General features: G+C 46.8%; 1 protein-coding gene across 2 annotated transcripts in view; it reads right to left on the minus strand.

The window, feature by feature from the left end:
* KICS2 (KICSTOR subunit 2) overlaps positions 1-19,927 on the minus strand; it is a 149,117-nt gene that overhangs the window by 14,683 nt on the left and 114,507 nt on the right. For both annotated transcript variants that reach the window (XM_078676115.1, XM_078676107.1), the window contains one exon: positions 6,955-7,243. In XM_078676115.1, the coding sequence (XP_078532241.1) occupies positions 6,955-7,243 (289 nt within the window). The remainder of the gene's footprint in view (positions 1-6,954; positions 7,244-19,927) is intronic.

A 19,927-nucleotide genomic window follows, 5' to 3' on the forward strand; every position in this document is an offset into this window, starting at 1 on the left:
TCGGAATTTGTTCCCAAGCGACCGACCGTACATAACTTAAGGACCATCCTCGCTGTGATGCACCACTTGGACCCCGAGCTCCCAGCTGTGGCAGTGCTTTTGGATGCGGCGAAAGCCTTCAATTCGTTTCAATGGGGATACTTATTTGTTGTCCTGCAGAGAATGGGAATGCCACCAGGCAGGGCTGTCCCCTCTCCCCAATGCTCTTTTCATTGGTGCTTGAGCCGTAAGCATGTAAGATCTGACAAAAGCAATCCGAGGCTGCTCTGGGTTTCCGGCAGCGTCCGCTGGCCATTTCGCTTTATGAGGATGATATGATGTTATATGTCCATGAGCCAGCCACGCATCTGGCATCCATACTATACGAGTATGTTCTGTTTGAGAGACACTCTGGGTTGGGAATAAACTGGGCAAAGTCTACTGTCTTCCCACTGACGGACTGCACCCAGGAGACGGTCCTGGAGTATCTTCTCACCTGGTCAGCGGATCCTGTGAAGTACTTTGGGATCTGGGTGCACAGGGACCCTGACACGGTGCTCAGAATGAACGATGGACGGGTCATTACCAACATTACAGAACAAGTCTCCTGGTGGACTTGCCTACCACTGCAATCGGCTGGTAGAATTGCTGTACTGAAGATGACTATTCTTCCCAAACTCCTCTATTTATTTGTGAATATTCCAATAACACTGAATGTAGCATTTTTCAAAACCTTGCAGTCTTGCCTGCTGGCATTGGTGTGGGCTGGCAAGCAGCTTAGATGCAGCTGGAACACTCTGGCGCTGCCGTTTGAGCGTGGGGTGTTTGAACCCCCTGATTTGCGTTTATATTTCCTGTGCGTGAAGGCGCAATTCACATATTATTGGCATTATCTACAACGATACCTGCCGCATTTGGCGGTGGAGGTGGACACTGCATTTGCAACTCCGTTAGCCGCTATGGTCCTGCATGGAGTCGAAGGTGGCACCAGGAAGGAGCTTAATCCTTTCAGGTGTACTGTCTGGGGTAGAGGGCCCTTGCTGTTCATACAGGGAGGGAATATCTGTATGTGCCATACATGCCGATTGCTGCGCACCGGGGCATTTCTGCGGCACACGAGCGAGGGGCCTTCAGTGCATACTCTAGACCCCGAGTTTCCGCAGGAGCAGAGAGTGCTGAAAGTGCTGCAAGTGTTCTTATTGGGGGGGGGGGATAGTAAGGATTGATTAACAGATTATATAATGCTTCTCAAAGCAACAAGGAACTTGATGTCCCCATGTCCTGGGAAAACTGGGAATCTTGCTGTAAGCTGACAGGGCGCCTGCCTGCCAATTGTAATCTCCATTTTAAGTACCTGCATCAGATGTATTACACCCATGCGCAACTGTTGAAATTTGAATTGCTGGAGGATGCGAGATGTACTAGATTTGGGCAGGATGGGGCCAATTTTATGCACCTGGTGTGGGGTTGTGTTGCCATACACAGCTTTTGGCAGCATGTTGTGAAAGTACTCTCTGACATGACACTGGATAGGACTAAATGTACGCCAGAACTATCTCTTCTAGGGCAGTTGAAGAAGGCTGAAGTGGGCTCCCTAGCACACTGCTTGATGTATCTTGCAGTATAATAAATACAGTTAAAAAAATAATAATTCTGAATCCCTCCAAAACAGAATTTTTTTCTTCTCGCTAGCTTAAACTCTCCTCCTCCTGTTCAGTTATGGATGGACAATATAAACATACTTAACAACAAACCTACCATCATTGACAGCGCCAAATCCCTAGGCGTCATCCTAAACAATAGACATAACCTACATTCCCAGATTAACACCATTGCCAAGAACGCACGCTACCACTGCGCCTTTCTCTTGGGGGTGGGAGGACAGGGGGGTGGGGTGGCATTTAATTCCTGAGCAAGACCTGAAAACTCTGGTCCAATCATTGGTTCTCCCCAGATTGGACTACTGCAAGTCTCTCCTTGCTGGCCTCCCCAAAACCCACCTTTCCATCCTCAATTCAGCAACACGTTTCGTCTATGGGGTCTAAGAAAATGATAATGTTACACCTATACTGGCTTCCCACTGAACCTAGGTCAATTTATAAGACTGCCTGCATCACCCATAAAGCCATACACACTTCCACCTCTTGGTTCCTGGCGAACAAACTCAAAATATCAGGAGGCTCCAGACCTTCACGCAATGCTTAAAACATACTGCTCGAACCTTCTACTTTCAAGAGGGATTGATTTATCACACAATCTTGCTCAGGTAATGAGACTAAAATTTGGAACTTGCTACCTCCAATCCTTCGGACCACCGCCTCTTTCCGGACTTTCAGAACAGGCCTTAAAACTCTTCTCTTCTAAAGACACTTCTAGGAGTATCTGTGGGCACCACTACCGTGGGATTGATGTCATGGCTCCTTCGAGTTACGACTGTACCAATGCCCGCAACTCCACCTATCATATACTCGATTATGCTCTTGGGGGAAACAAGACACTTACATCTTATGATAACTCCACTGTTTATGTTAAAGTTTGACAATTTTGTCAGTACCTGGGACCGAGCCCCTGGTGGTGCAGCCTCTCAAAACATTGGGGTCGGAGTTGCTGGAGTTACTAAGACCGCAGGAACCTCCTCCCCTTGGTGGGTGGCCAGGGAAGCCCATAGCGGTCCTGAACAGACCCTGCACAGCAAGCCAGAAGGATTCGACCTGCGTGGTGCTCAGGCAATTAACCTGAAAATTCCAGTCAATACAAATGAGAAACCAGTGACATCTTCAAGGGTAGTATCAAAAGAGTATAAATCTTTGTACCAAGAAGACAAGGAAATAATCATTAACACTTGTGTTACCGGACCCCAAACTTGCACAGCCCAGATTCCAGCCAAGCTCTTTTCATCAAAGTGACTTGGTTCATGACCGGTGAAGCGGTTTCCTCGGCACAAGGAGGTTTTTTTCTGGTGGATTATTGCTGCTTAAATCATCCATAAGCTAAGAGACCCAAATGTAATACCGTTTACTTTTAATCCAATAAGACCCACTACACTTTTCCATACAAAAATGCATATCATTCTTCCGCACACAAAAATACCTACTGACATAACTAACCATGCACAGCTTATAATTATTTGATACCCTTGCAAACCCACCAGAAATCATACAGCAGGGAGGACCAATACATTCTTCCTGGAAGACATTGTTATTAGGTCTACATGAGAGAATATAGTTCAAAAAAAAGTTTTGAATCACCCGATTCCTGTAGCCTTAGAATCACAGAAGTAAGTTTTTGATGCTGTAACATGTTCTCTCCACGGCTACAAAATATACTTATCAGTCAGCAGACTTGTGTCATAGGCCTAGCCCATGCTTTTGCTGCAAGCCTCAACCAAATAAATGTTTCACAAGCCTAAGTTTCTAATGGTTAAAAAAATATCTAACTAGTCACCCTTTAAAGTATAGTTGCTAAAGTTACAGACCCGTCGCCAACAATAAGGGCTGGACGGCCAGATGTACGGCGTTTTTTGCTGTCGCAGAGGGGCATTTTGCCCTTTTGCGGCTGCAAAAAACAGTAGCACAATATACCAACCTTATTTTGCGGGTCACTAATGTAATAGCGACTCGCAAAATAGGGTTAGAGACTTGCTATTAGGAAGGAGCGTTTCAAGGGCGTCGCTTCCTAATAGCGATTCTAAACCGTATGCAAGAATGTTTTGCAATCGCATTTGCGGTCGCAATACACTTGCAGTTTACCACCCTCTTTAAGAGGGTGGTAAACCATTCGCAAACGGGAAGGGGTCCCCAGGGGACCCTTTCTCTTTGTGAATGGTTACGCAAACATTTTTTAAGGACAGGCAGTGGTCCAAGGTACCATTACCTGCCCTTAAAAAATTAATCAAAAAGTTTCATTTTTTTTTATGCAGCCTGTTTTCCTTTAAGGAAAACGAGCTGCATTAAAAAAAACTGGTCCAAGGTACCATTACCTGCCCTTAAAAAATGAATCAAAAAGTTTCATTTTTTTTTTATGCAGCCTGTTTTCCTTTAAGGAAAACGAGCTGCTTAAAAAAAAAAACTTCTTTATTGACAAAGCAGTCCCACCAGACATGGTGGTCTGCATGCCACCATCCCTGGAAGAGCCAGCCATTCCCAATGGGGTCGCAAATTGCGACAGCCTCATTACTATGCATGAGGCATGCGATTTGCGACCCCATTGGGAATCGCAAACAGTGTCTCGGACACTGTTGTACATTGATGTTTACGACTCGCAAATTGCAACTCGCAATTTAATGCAATTTGCGAGTCGCAAACATCAATGGTCGGACATCTGACCCATAGTTAGAGTTTATAGTGCAACAATATACATTTCCCTACCCAATGCTCACCTTCTTTCTATTCCCTGTTTTGTGTGAAAAGTACACACAACGCATCCTTTTTTGTTTTGCACTGCAAATAAGCATTTTATTGTATATTTCTATGTTAAAATACCAACATCAAAACTACGGGCTTTGCCAAATGCTTATTGAAATATGGCATCCTCCCCTCCCCCCCACTTGCCCACCCCCCCTGCACCCCTTCAATCTTCAGGATATGCCACAAGGCTACTTCAGTTTTTGAACTGTTGATTTTATACCATAGATTGTGCCAAGTGTTTTAATAGTCCGAATGACTTCGGATTCAGCAGTCTTAGCTCAGATCAAAAGCAATCAGCATATTGTTGCACGTTAGCAGTTAATGGTCAAACTCAAAACATGGCCTTTCTGTGTCTCGTTTTAAAAATTTAGTGCTTAAAACAAATAGTAATGGAGACGGAAGGTCATCTTTCTTTATACCACACTTTAGACAAAATTAACAAGTTGTTCTTTTAAAATCACAGAACTTTTAGGATTAACATTAAAGCTTTTATTGATATTAATCCTAGTATTAGGAAAACCAAATCTATAAAAGACTGCCCAAAGGAATTCCTTTTGGAATGGATGTGAGGCATTTTCTGGAAAAGTATGAGGACATGTCAATAGAAGCCAGAATGGCAGTAAAATTGTGACTAAATGACAAATTAAGATGTAAACGTTGCTGGTCTATGCGTATTCGATTTCCTATCACATGGGTAACTATTAAATACAATTCCAATATGGTAATCTACATTCATAATTCCAGTACTTTGCTCTGTTTACAAACACGAGTGATATTAGCTTCTTGCCAGAATATTGGGAAGTGCCCACCTAGAAGAAGTGAAGTGCTTCAGAATCTGAAGAGTCACCATTATTAAACAAGTCCCCGCCGGGCCGCCGCGCTGCCTGCGACGACCCGGAAGCGGTTGGGCAGCCGGCGAATCCCATCGCGGCCCCAACCGGAAGTCCCGCCCCATCGCGGAGAGAGCGAGAGAGAGCCACGAAGTCTCCGGAGTCAGTCCCGGTCCCGAGATGGGGGACCGGGTGAAGAGCGGCCGGGCGCATGGGGAAGGCGGGGCTCTCATGTGGTGAGAGAGCCCCGCAAAGCGCTACCGCCGCCCGAGAGGCAGAACCGCCGCCGAGCACCGCCAGACCAGGTGAGTGTGTTGAGGGAGAGGAGGGGTGAGTGGGGGTGGGGTGTACGCGTGTGTGTCTGTTTGAGTGTGTCTGTGCGTGCGTCTGTCTGTCTGTGTGCGCGTGTGTCTGTTTAAGGGAGGGTGCGTGTGTGTATGCAGTGTGTGTATGTGCGCATGCGTGAGTGTAGAGTGTTTGCGCAAGGGAATGAGGCAGGAGAGGGGCACGGCGCCGTGCGCGCTCACGAGGTCAAAACTGAGCAGATCTGCGCTCGTGCACCCTCTCCTGTCCACATTCCCAAAAACGGGTAGCAATAGTTGTCGAAGCACACTGCAATCAATGCTTACGCATTGAAGCAGGTCGTGCTTCGACCTAAAAAATGCACCGCTAGCCTTATAGGGCCTGGAGCTTTACGACGTTTCAGCTGCTGTAAAGCTCGAATGATTATGGGTCTGATAAAACAGAGGTATGTTAGACCCAGACTCCAATACCCGGAAGATCGCCTTCCTTTCTGCCTATTATGTCAAAGACCATTAGCATTCTCTAATTTATTATACGTTTCTTAATCATTATTTAAGATCTGATTCCAACTTTAATTTGCTCTATTCGGTCTCTTTGTATGCCCTTTACATACAGAAGTAATATGAGGACTTTTTACCTCTTGCGACAGGCATCAACCCCAATCGACACCGTCCCCTGGAAGCTTCTTTTCCCCATACTATTCAAGGGAATATTGGAACCATTTGCTAACTATTTTTATAGTGATATTTGGGGATTTTAATTCAGACTTTATTATTGTGCTCCTAATCAATCCAGTACTTGACCACACACCAGAATGATTACATAACTGGCAGCAGCTAGACAGGATTTTGACGCAAGGTGATATCTCTGTAGGTCTCGAGGACTGTAATTAATTCATCATAAAAGGTAGAAGGGAGACCAGGCAAGTTGCGCTATAAAAAAAGAATGCATCACCAGTTTCACAGAACAAGCACATATGACATTATTTGATGAAAATAAATAGTTTACCAAAATGTATTATTATAAGCATGTGTTGCTAAAAATATACTTTGGCACAATGCATTTAATACTTGATGTGATGACGTTCAGGGTACTTTTTACGTATTGTATTACACAGGTAGACATAAATGGAGTTAAATCTCCATTTTAAAATCGAGACTTTAGGACAGGGCATAATAGAAGCTCGAGTAAAGGCAGAAAACTGTTGTATTCCAGTAAATCATTTATTTAATGTATTAATAAACCGGACACTGTTTATTGGATGGAAAGAATATTCTTTTATAATAGAGAAAGGGGGATTGCAAATATGGGAGTATGAATAAGTGATTTTCCGAAGCTCTAGCCACATTCTTTAACTAGTTTATTTTTACTTTTGAGGTTTTACTTTTAATAGATCCAAATAAATATATAAATTAAAAACTCCATAAATAATTTACCGCGAGCTGTACTTTTGCAGGATGGTTTCCAAAATGTTCACCAGTTCCTCGGAGTTAATAAACTTTTGGCTGCTGACAGCGTACATTTTCTCATAGAAATCTGCAATTTCCATTCGGGCTTGGATGAAAAAGCAGAGCTGTTCAGCCAAGTGAGAAAGTAGCTCTTCAAAGTGGGGTGCTGTTCCTCCAACTGCATTACGACCAGTCACCACCACCTTCTTCAGCTCATTGTACAGCGATGTGTAGATTGTCCGGATTGAATCCTTTCGGCTGAAGAATGACTGACCACCTACAAATGCAGAGAAACAGGCTTAAGAAACTAAAAAATCTGAACAAAGACAAGATGGTAACGTATAGACTCTCAAAATGTTGTTTCAAACGTTTTTTTCTTGCCGACTTAAATAGACAGTACAATAATTTCCATTTGTATTTTCCAGTAAAACATTTTTTTGCATTTTCCTACAATATGTTTTATGAAGGTGAGAAAACCAGTGTAGAATTCTCATTAACAACTCACATTCCCTAATAGAAGTACGCACATTTCCCTTTGTGTATTAGGGAGGATAGTGTAATGTACCAAACACAAAATCCAGGTGATTGTAACACTCGAACATCAAATCCGCATACATACACATTTATAGATAAGGTTAATAGGGTTATTATAAATAAAGTCTATCCTCAATCCCTCCCCACCCTCCAATAAGAATACACATATGTACATGTATATTAATTGAACGCTAGATGGACAGAAAGAAAGAAAATAGGCGCTCTACGCTTCAAGTACAAAAAAAGAGCAATAAAGAAAGGGGCAACAGTTTTTACAAATTTAAAATTAAAATAAACTTTGCATAATCTATTTTCGTTGAAAAAAAATAAAGATTAAAGTGACATTATAGTTAGGTGTTGAAATGATTTTACAAAGTAACGTTTATACACAAACAAAGAAGAAAAAAAACCTGGATTTCACCAGTTGTATTGTTAGACCTGTCAGCCTTAGGGTGGTCTTCCCCATTTTGTTTCGCTTTTGCCTCATTTTCCCACCTACTTTTTGTTGGCCTTAAGCAATGGGAAGGTGCCCAGAGACCTATCAATGCTAAGGTGCAGGTGCTATCTTCCCCCAACATGGGTGCCACTGACCCCTGCTACTGCAGCGTGGTCGTTATAGGCGCACTCTAGTAGCCAGGAGCTGGCTGGAACCCTTAAACATTGTTGCAGTACCAGCCTGCCAGCCTGCCCATAGCTAGAGTGAGGAAGCTCCTGGAACCTTCCAGAATAGGGGAGTGGACACCAACTGCCACTGCCAACTGCCAACTGACGCTATAAAAGGAAAGGGAGGGAAACTTTCTAGTCAGTTGGGGCATCACTGACCTGGGGGACCCCACGCAGGAGACTTGGGTGGTAGGGCCTAGTCAGGAACCTATGCCACTGGGGATGACAGGGTTTAGGCGCTGCCCACCAAGCTGTGTGAGGAACACTGAACTAGCCCACAGATCTGGCCCAGCGGGAGGGGAACCCAGGGACCACCTGAAGTGATCTGCTGAGGAAACTTGACAAGCCTTCAACTCAAACCCCCCCCCCCTCTCTTCAAGTAACTTCTAACAAGGGCGTAGGAACCAGCTAGCGCCAAGAAGACCTTCTGACTGCCCACAGGACTGGTGGGGAATCAACCAGGTATTGGCGCTGTGTCACCCCCTGCGCTCCCTGACTTCACCTGGGTCACCTCTGCTGTTTTGCCACTGTCGTGTGGCCTGTCCTGGGCTATCTGACCTGCAACTCTGTCTGATTCCCCTATCCAGCGCTTTCCTACAGTCCCCCTGAGGAGCGCTGTGAACTGTTGACTGGCAAGCGCTGTGCCCCCTGAGAATGCGCTACTGCGTGGAGACCCTCTGTGGGCCCAAAGAGAGCTGCCCGAGGCGCGATCGTGAATTGCCCCCAAAGCGCTACGAGGACCAAGCACTTTAGCTACAAGGCGCTTCTCAGCTGTGCCCCCCCCTCTTTTCGCGCTTTCCACCGAGTGCGCCCCTGAACTTACTGCTTCAGCCCAGGGGCCCCCTGAGCCTCACCGACATTGCCGCGGCCCGGCGCGTTCCCCGAGACGCCAACGCCGCCTTCTGCATCCCCTCGGCGGCCCCCGGGCCAGGAGAGGGCCGCCGTGAAATCTGGTCAGGCCGCAGTAGGCCTCGCTAGGCCTGAAGCCTGGATCTGGCATCACGTGACGGGGCGCCCGTGTTGATTCCACCCCGCCGTGTGCTGATGGACTCCCTGTGCTGTGCCCCGCGAGCCGCTCTGGTATTGGCGGTCGATGGGCGCCTGGGCCGCCCATTGGTTCCCAGTCCCTGCAAGCACTGAGGGAGGACCGGGACCGGCTCTGACACCTGCGCCGGGGGCTCGCGAAGAGTACCGGAGCCCCCGCCTGTCCCCGAATTCACCGGAGAGCGCAGTAGTGAGAGCGCGCCTCCGGGTATCAACCCCAGCGTGCTGAACCTCCGCAAGGGCACGAGAAGGGGCCGAAGAAGAAAGGTATACCCCCGGGAAAGCTCCAAGACCGCCCTGCCCGTGGGAGACTGCAGTCGGGCCCCGTTGGCCCCGATAAGTACTGTGGACTGGGCAGGAGCCCTGTGTCGTTTGAGGAGCCCTCCAGGGGGCTTTTGTGACTATCCCTAGGGAAAAGTTAACCCCTTAGTAGGGGAAAGGTTATTCTGTTATAGTGGCCTGATTGTTATTGGAATTGTCATGCTTAGCTCCTGAGAGTAATGTCCTGCCTATTCTGACCAGAAGAAACGCTAATTTTGCCGGCAGGAAAGGTTATTAGTGCCTGTTGTCCATCCAATGAACTGTTGGAGTTTACCTAAAAGAAACGCTTATTTCTAATTATTGAACTGCTTTATTCCAGCCTTGTGAGATGCACTACATTTGCTGATAACTGGCTTATCTTTGCAGCTAGGAAATGTTTACCCCCCCATTCATTGACACGCCGATTCCTGCAGCGACGAAGTGACTGTTGCTGAGTAATGACTAGGAGCAAGGCTGTTACCAGGCCTACCGTTATTTAATATTTAATATTTATTTATTTAAGTATTCATGGCCAAGAAATGGAAAGCATGTGTTTTTAAGGGAAAGCAATGAGTTAATGCTGCGGTGATTTTTGACTGACCTGATTTTGAACCCAGATAAAACTTATTTATTTGAAACACGCATTCTGGTGTGGACTCAGTCTTTGCGTGCACTTATTGTCTCAGTTGATGTGCGTGTTCTATAGTCACTTAACACCTAAGCTTCGGGTGCCTGCCTGCTCGGTCCATGCTACCCCCCGGGGACCTGGCGAACCCAGTTCCTACATGTATAACACATATTTAATTACTTCTGTGGTAAAGTGCCTCTTTTTGCGTAGTTACCGTCACAATGTTTGTGGACTGATGCTGCTGGTTTTTGATCTGTTAACTGGGGCACTGCTGTCCAGTCCCCCGTTTATGTACTCTGACCCCTAAAACATGGTAAAATTGGCTAATTTCTAATTGCTATACTTAACTTCCAAGTATAGCCATCGAATATGGTGCAGGAAATAAACAATTGGACTGTAAAATTTAAGTGTCCCCCGTGGACTTTAACACATATTGTCCCATGCACTTGGCTGATCTAGGAAATATGGCTTCAGGCTTACCTGTGTAGGCTTAGCCTTGCTTAGCCTTACAGCTATAAATAAACCTTTTTCACAAGAAAGCCTACTTTGAAACATTAAACAGGTCACCCCGAAGTGGGCCTCATAGCCCACAAGGCAGGGTGCTTAGTATTTAAACAGGAATTTAATGTTGCATGTATTTGTAGTGACAAGTCCTCCATAAGCTAGTTTCATTGTGAAGTACTTTAACTGTCCCATGTGTAAAACTCAAGTTCAGAATAAAATCATAACTCTGCTATTTCTGGTTTGAAACAAGCTACTAGAATAATTTGCACACTATTTTTAATGTTTATTAAAAATCCACATTAGTGGTGAAGTTGGATTTTTAATAGGTATTTAGGAAAAGTGGCTTTTATAAAGTTAAGCTTCATCTGTCTGAACCTGTAACAGGTTAATTAGCATTATCTTGTTGGTAGATGGCCCTGCAGGTGCTTCCCCTTGTTCAAGTGTAAACTCCTCCCAGAGCAGAAATCATGGCTAAGGAATTTGACAGGAATACCTGGGTGTGAGGTGTGTGACACATGAGCTCAGGAAGGGAAGTTGGGGAGAGTTCAGGAAATTCATTAACCTGAAAGGGATCAAGATACGGCCTGCCCGTTCATAGTTAAGAGTAAAGGCAGTTCTAGAGAAGAGAGGCCTTTTGTTTCCTGAGCTCTGTGGAGCCAGCTTGACACCAGTTCAGCTGAAAGGCGAGCAGGTCACAAAACCAATTTGGTGTAGCTTAGGAAGAAGGGAGGCTGCTCATTTCCCTAAACACAGCCCAGCTGGCACCCCAGCCACCTCCAAGGGCAGAAAGGTTGCACCATCTTGGATTTTAATTAGAATTGTACAACAGTGCGAACGTTTTGCAGTAGGGCAAACAGGATGTACTGTAAAAGTAGGAATATTTGAACTTGTGAACTTTTTCCTCATTGGTTAGGGAGTGTCCATGAGACACCCCCACCCACTTGATAGTGAATCCTATTAAAGGTGGCACCTCACCCACTCCTTAAGAGAACACCCTCTGAAGTTGTGGATGAACAGACAACTAGACTTGCTCATAGGAGCGGTCTGTGGAGACATGAAGGGCTGGACCTGCTCCCACTTGTACCCATGACTAAGTAGTGGACTCTAAGGGTTGTGTGGCTAGAGGGACACAACAAGCTATAATAGGCCTTTTTTCCTGAAGTGCCCAGACGGCGTCTGCTGGAGTGAGTCCTGGCCCCCAAGTGCCGACAATGAGGTCCTGGTAGGCTTAGACATGACCAAAAAGGAAGTGCTCCAGAAAGTCTGAAAAGGGCACACTTTTGGACTTCTGTTCTTGAACAGACTTCATCGGATACAGCCACAAGCTTGCCCTACTGGAGGATTTCAAGCTCCATTAAAAGAAAAAGGCTAAAGTCTGAAGGTCGTAATCTTGACCAGGCAAAGGTGCGAAAAGTATTTGCTTGATGCAAGGACTTTGGTGACTCCAAAATTTGATTTTCTACCAATAAGAGCTTTTATTGCCGAAACCAACTGCTCCAGTGGGACTGAGGTCCAACAGCTATGTCTGATACAGCCTGCAACCTTGCACCACTAGAGGATTTCAGAGTTTACGTCAGATGGTAAAATCTTTGACTGGGATGGCCCATGTAATGTCTCTCATCCATGCTCCATAGTGGTCAGTCTGAAACCACGAGCAGGTCCCAGTCAACAGTGACTACTGATTGGTCTCTACTTCTCTGAGCACTTTTGCCCTTAAATCTTTGGTTCCTGTGTCTGGATTTTTATTGTACAAGTATATTTTTGTTCTTTAAAAATTTCTATTTTTAGAAACTGCTTGTGGGATTGTTAGTACTCTAGGTTTTGACACTCTCTTGTTACCACTAAATACTGTACACATTTGTATCTGCTCTGTGCCATAGCTATCAGGGGGTTTACATTATTGAAACTGTGTATTACTTTATATGTTTGTTTCCTGTTCCTTATGGTGGACTCAGACCCATCTCAATTAATAAGCAGTTGTATTGTATTACATTTCCAGATATTAAAAAAGGTACCAAATTAATAAATAGTTAAAATTAAATAGTTGTAATGATAATACTAATAAAGGATGGAGACAATATAGTTGTGTTAGAAGGTGGTTCTGACACTAGGGTCCGCCCGGATTTTTCGCTTTTTTGAGCACCTAATTGTTGAACTTTTACTGTCAGGGAGCCTCATAATCTGGAACTCATCCACAGTGAACTCATAATGAAGGAGACTGCATGGAGATTTTACTGGTGTCCCCCTGGCTTGACTAGGCCGCTGTGCAGCAGCTGGAGTATAGGGCATCGGGCTGGTTACATGTGTACATGCGTGTGCACACGCGTAGGGGCTGCACAGGGGAGATTCCTAGCGTGCATAGTCTAGGAGCAGGTACAAACTGAAGGGTGTGGCAGGACTTATGCAGAATTGGGTGGCGACATGGAATAGGTTTTATACACTGGAAAGAAACATGCCAGGGCAAGTCAGTGTGTTTTACTGTGTTTTCACTTCCTTATTCCCCTATGGGGATGTGGGGTCCATGGCTAGAATGACTTCCACAAGGCCTACAGATTTCAGACACGCACTAAAGTCCATTGTAGTGTAGGTGAAAATAAGTATTCTGCACAGTCCAAAGTCAAATTTGTACTGCTTTTGGGTCGTCAAGAAATGTCATATTTCTCCGAGTCCCTGGCTGGGGTCTGGCCCTGGCAGGTTAGATTAATGCGCTTTCTTCTCTGAGCGAAGATCTGCCCTCCAAGGAAGGGAGATAGGTGGAGTTCCAAGCCAATCCATCAACCGCTGTCGCTGGGTGCCAGGCACCCAGCAGAACTACAGTAAATGCAGTGAAGGGAGTAGGAGTTGGGTTTCAGAGGCCACGTGGCCAGAGACACTGGACGACGCCATGTTTGAACAACCCAGAGGCTGGACAAGAAGGAGGGAGCAGGGGCAGGGAAGTGATGTGTCGCTGTTTGATAGGACACATAGAGACTTCCTGCCAGCCCCCTACTCAACTTTTAAAAAGTACTTGCACAGGAAGAGAAGCTCTCTCTGGGGTGTGGTCTGCGTAGGCGAAAGGTGCTGGAGCCTGGCAATGGGCAGTTGGAAGGAGGTACCCCCTGACTGTCACCCAGGGCCCTAACAGCGTCAGAAGAAGATCCCAGGACCGGTGCGCAGAAGCAGGGGCCTCTGCGCAGGGAGAAGAGAGGCGCATGGAGCCAGTGAAGACCGCTCCCTGCAGAATGCCCGCTCTTGGAGACCCGGAGGGCGAAGCAGAGTGTTCCCAGTGGCTGGGGGATGCCACCAGGAGCAAGAAGAGCCGAAAATGGGACCCCCAGGGGCTGAGATATGGCCCCCGGAAGGTAGGCGACCTTTGACCCCTAAAGCCCGACGATGAAGCGCGTAGGGCTTTGCCGCCGGTCTTTGAGATGACCCCGGGGTGGGTCAGGTCCCGGGGCTGCCCCAAGGAGAAGTTAAGCTGGGGAGCGCCGTTGCGCTCCTCGTGAAGGTGCCCTGCATGGGGGCCAGAAGCCCACCCTGGCCCCCACCGTCGCGCCCCCCCCGCGAGGAGGATGGCCGGGGAGGGCCGTCGCGCTCCCCGTGACAATGCCCCACAGGGTGCCAGGAGCTCACCCTGGCCCCCCGACGAAAATGGCGATGGGGCGCGCCGTCGCAGAACTTCATTGAGATGAGGAGGGGCCCAGGACCCCATCCCCCGAGGTGCCAGGATGCGGGGGAGCACCGTCGCGCCCCCCTCCCCCCGAATATGTCCGGGGGCCTGGGACCCCATCTTTGGGCCTCGAAGTAATGGAGGGGGCCCGGGACCCCATCCCCGGGCCCAGAGGCTGGAGGGAGGCGGGGGGAGTGCCATCGCACTCCCCCGAAGACTTGCCAGTCCGGCGGCAGCCACCGCATCTGCCCGCCGGAGCGGGCGGACTCGAAGAGCAGCTCTGGCTCCCGGGGCTGCACACAAGAGTGCCGTCCGTGCGGGAGCCAGCCAAGTGCCAAGGTTGCGGAGGGCGAAGGAGGAGGAGGAGGAGGAGGAGGAGGAGAAGCGGTGCCTGGGGCCCGGTTGGGACCGGGCCCAGAAGACTGCATAAGCGGCCGGGGGTGGGCTCCCCGAGCCGTCTTACTCACCTGAGGGTCCGGGTGGGATAGGGCCCTCCAACAGGCAGCCAAAGTGGCCGGAGGCACAGATCGAGGCTCTCCCCGTCTCAGCGGGAGAGCTGCTGCTATAATATTCACAAATAGGAGCACAGCCTACCCATAATGCCTTGCAGGCCAGATCAAAACAGCGTCTTCTTTGCTTGTGGTGGCACCAGGAGGACGGGGTCACCACCACATGAAGGTGCAGGTGCTGGGGGAGCTGCTGGAGAAGCGCAGTCTCCCCACTGCACAAAGAGAAAAGGCTCACCATAAGTGTCTTAGGGATTGGAAAGAACAACCCCTCAAAGGCTCAGCCTGCATTGATCACCTTCTGGGCTGGAACTTTTGTTCTTAAGCTGAGGGTGAATTGAAAAGTGCTTAATGGAGTGAAGGGCTGAAGTGGTGGATATCTGGAAGAAGGCATCCCTGGAGGTGAAGAGGTGTAATTGCACCACAAATGCTTTTACTCATGTTATTCTTTATAGAGGGACTGAAGGTCATGTGTCTAATGTGAAGTACATGGTGAAGGTGGAGTCATAAGCAAAGTGGATTTAAGTGGCTAGACATTCCTGCTAGGGTGTCTGACTGTATTTACTTAAACCTGTGATTTTATCTGTGATGCCTTTAGGGGTTGTAATTGCAATGCATTCTAATGATATCGAAATGTTATGAGTACTGTCACTCTAAAGGGATGCTTAAACATGTATTCTTGCTGCTTCGCTTAGGTGAAGAACCCAGACTGTTAGCCCTAAAGATATAGAGGTGCATACCTTATGGTCAGTAGGAAATGCTCGGTCAGGGTTGTGTGTGTCAGGGTTACCTATTTTAAATACTGGTTGAAGTACTGGGGTGGGTCGCTACTGGAATGGTGCCAATGCGCAGGGCCCTTGCTCCAGGTTAAGATCCACTAACTGCATTGGGGGCAAGATGATGTGCATACATGGGAGTGGTGGTACTAGATCCCACCCCCCCCTTGCGGGAGGGGTGGAGATGTTATGCAATGTCACAAAGTAATTCCAACAGCTTATGTATATTTGTAAATTGGTGCTTAGTATTGAGTAGTGTGTGTGTTTAATAAATGTACTCTTACTTTTATAAAGCAAAGTACAGACTGGACAATCAATTATTGAGTGTTATTTCTGCGCACTTGCAAATGGCGATTACTAGCCGACACCACCTCCCTTGAGTAAGCCTCAGACTGCTCTGCAACGTTACCCTCTGAGAGTCAGGCGCTACAATTGGGTGTTTGGTTCCCAGTGAAGGACAAATGTAGTCATGTTATTTGTGCAGACCTCACAGATGCTGCCTCGTTTTCCAACAAGTTGTAAAAACAATATTATACTTACTTACCTAGTGAGGTAGTCCAACATGCTCTGTTGCTCTGTCCTCCTCCTACGAGCCCTTGCAAAACCCTGCTCCTACGTGCGGGCCGCGACTCTGATTTGGCTAATCTGGATCTTGAGCAGCGACAGCGGCTTCTAAGGTTCCAGCGCCTAGCACCCAGGCAGGGTCAGATACCGATACGAAGACGTGGTGCTGGAGACGGGGAGGGAAAGGATTCTCTGACCACTACGGGTGGCGGTAGTGCTTCGGTGACAGCAATAAGCCGCGGGCCCCTTGTGCTGCACGGAGGCAGGTCAGTGTTAGGCCGGCACCGCTTGTGCTCGCTCTGGTGCCCACTTGCCCACCGCCTCTCGATTGAAACTCACTGAGCTCGGGAATGTGAACACACTCTCCTACCTCCCCCAACTGCCTCCCCTTGCGTTCCTTACTGATTGCGGTCCCCTTGCACTTTTGGCCCCCGTATATTAAAAGAGATTTGTTGCCGCCTTCGCTGACTTTCTCCAGCCAGTCATCCAAGACAAGACAATTACACACAGCTTTTCCCTCAGGCAAGTGGGCTCAGAGGGTGTGCATCAAACACCCCTGGAAGAGGTAAGTGAGGAGGGTGAAAGCAACCACACACATCCATACGGGCATTCATATGGGCTCCACACATGGTGCTTTTGAGGAACTCACAATTGCAGCCAGCACTCCTATCTGCCTAATGAGCCCAGTTGACTGCCCCTTTAGTAGCTTATGGTAAATACAGGGCAGAGCGCCAAAAAACAAACTATGTGGTGGAAGCAAGACACAACATTATCTTAAACTCAACAAAGGCACCACATTTCAACACTCTTCGGCATACCGCTCCCATCAGGGGATCTATTGCCCTCTTCATGGAATTCCTTGGGAAAACTCTGCGTTATCCTCACTTCAGAACTACAAATTATTCACAATACAGAGCTTCACAATTTTACCACCACTATAAAGCAATGATGTCAAAATGAGAAAGATCAGGCTTTAGAGATGGGAAAGGAAGCACATAAAAGATGGTCTCCCACCAAACAGGCAGCTCACCTTATGTCGAAGAATTAAGACAAAAATACCTCACAATGCGTCAGCACAGCAACACTACTCTGACTGTACTCCGCTTCTCATCAGGTCAACCGCGTATTCTCGCTCTGTGTCATCACAGCCGCTCTTTCTGCCATCTAACAACCACACTGACTAACAACCACTAACAACGGACGCCTTCCTAAGTCCAGGATACTCAAACCCATCTAGCAAAATCGGCGGAGCCTCAGAGCCTGAGGCAAGGAGAACCTACTATGTCAGAGAAACAGAGTTTACAGATTGTGGTAACGAAGACAGGAAACAGCTGAGTTTAGGTCATGTTTATTCAATCTTCAGCTGAACACCCAAGCAGAGACACGGATACAGTCCCAGTCAGACCTCTAGTCAACTGTCGCTTGTGGAACATTCATGAAGTCAGCTAGTCCACATAGAACACCAGGGATCTAGAACTCCAATAAGACACTTAACAATAAGCAGAGGTAAATACAACTGAGAATACTACATAGGTTTTCCTTTTAGAAAGAAAAAGAACAAAACGTAAGGGGAAAGAAAAGAAGAAAAGGGAATATTGAGGAGGAGGGAAAAAGCTAAAAGAAAAGAAGAAAAAAAGAAATATTGAGGAGAAGAGAAAAGGCACAGGAAAAAAACATTGATTAAAAAACATTATACTCTAAATCAACATTAGACTCTATATCTATAAGGAATTTGTTTTACACGTGAACTGCGCCTTAAGACCAATTGTCCCGTACAATCTTCACCACCTTCACCAACTGAACTGTTGCATAGATTGTCAGACAAAGAACTTTTCACTAGGCGATTCTTATTCCACCAATGCCCATTAATGAGTTTCACAGCGTTTCCTCTAACCTCACTCACTTCAACAGGAGAACTGAATTTTGAATGACCCTTTTTAACATGTGTGGGTTTCTTGATAGAAACAAAATCTCCAGGACGTATATCAACAACTTTAACATTTTTGCTTTTATCAAAATATATTTTTTGTTTACTCTGCACAGATTCTACTTGAGATCTAACATCTTCCTCATTCCACTGTTTCCCTTTTATCCATTTACTCATCCACCCAGGACAAGACAAAGTGGAAGCTCTTCGTCCACGCAACAATTCAAAGGGTGAAACACCCGTGGTAGAATGGGGTGTAGTCCGATAGAACCAAAGCATGCTCCTAACAGAACTGCTAACTACACATTTATTCTTGAGAGCCCATTGAATACATTCCCCCAAGACCCTGTTCATCCGCTCAACAAGACCATTTGTTTGCGGATGATACAAAGAACTTTTCAAATGTTTAATACTGCATTTGTTCAAATAATCCTCAAGCTCAGAGGAAACAAATTGTGTCCCAATGTCGGTGACCAAAAACTCTGGGAACCCTTCCTTTAAAAACACATGACACAGGATATCAACCACAGTTTTTGAACTCACCTCTCTTACAAATTTTATTTCTGGCCATTTAGAATAATAATCCATAAGGACCAAGGCAAATTTAGAGGAAGAATCAAGTGCATGAAAGGGCCCAACAATGTCCAAACCTATCTTAATCTAAGGAGCAGGAGGGGCAATTCTATGGGTGACAAAAGGTGGAGTACGCACCTTTACAATTTTATCACAACTTGAGCAGATAACACAATACTTTACAAAATCATCAATCTCTTTGTCCATATTAGGCCACCAAAATGTGAGGCGCACCCTTCTTTTTGTTAAAGTGGCCCCTAAATGTCCTTCATGTGCACATTTTATTAACCTCTCTCTTAAAGCAAGTGGAGGGACCAACTTATCACTTCTTAACACTAATCCACTCTCAATCGTAAGCTCATCCGCTACCTGAAGAAAAGTCTTGAATTCAAAGTCAAGATTTCTTTCCTTAGGCCAACCATTTTTGATAAAAGAAATAACTTTCTGCAAGGACGCATCGACAAGTAAAGCTTGCTGCCACTCATTTTCAGACAGCACACAACTGGGGAAGATCTATGGCGGTTACGAGATATTCATCCTTATCTTCTTCATCCATATCAGTACACTTATCAATCACATCCGAAGAACGAGAAAGAAAGTCAGCACACCCATTTTTGCTGCCTGGAATGGATGCTTGTTTCCAGTCCAGGGAAGACATGGCTTGGCAGTTCGGGCTGGACTGTTCCCATGAGGCACAGGGTCAGACTGATTTGCTCAAACGCTCCGTCCATCATCCCCTTTTGTATCGCTTTGTTCGCCCTAAGTGTGGCAGGGGATGCTCAGACGTGAGTCCCTTGCTCACTTGGCCACTGGATTCAAGATAGCCTGGCTGATGAGGATTATGAATCCGAAACCGGTCCCAGGATGCTTGTTTCCGGTCCAAGGAAGACATGGCTTGGCAGTTCGGGCTGGACTGTTCCCATGAGGCACAGGGTCAGACTGATTTGCATATAGCCATGTCTGAGCTGGGGTGGCCGAGTGAGCTAAAGAATGGTGATGGATTAAACCCAGATCAGTTGACTGGGGGTGAGTGTTTGATTTGCTCAAACGCTCCGTCCATCATCCCCTTTTGTATCGCTTTGTTCGCCCTAAGTGTGGCAGGGTATGCTTAGACGTGAGTCCCTTGCTCACTTGGCCACTGGATTCAAGATAGCCTGGCTGATGAGGATTATGAATCCGAAACCGGTCCCAGGATGCTTGTTTCCGGTCCAGGGAAGACATGGCTTGGCAGTTCGGGCTGGACTGTTCCCATGAGCCACAGGGTCAGACTTATTTGCATATAGCCATGTCTGA

The sequence above is a fragment of the Lissotriton helveticus genome, chromosome 1_1 (assembly GCF_964261635.1).
Source record: "Lissotriton helveticus chromosome 1_1, aLisHel1.1, whole genome shotgun sequence".
NCBI classification, from domain to species: Eukaryota; Metazoa; Chordata; class Amphibia; order Caudata; family Salamandridae; genus Lissotriton; species Lissotriton helveticus.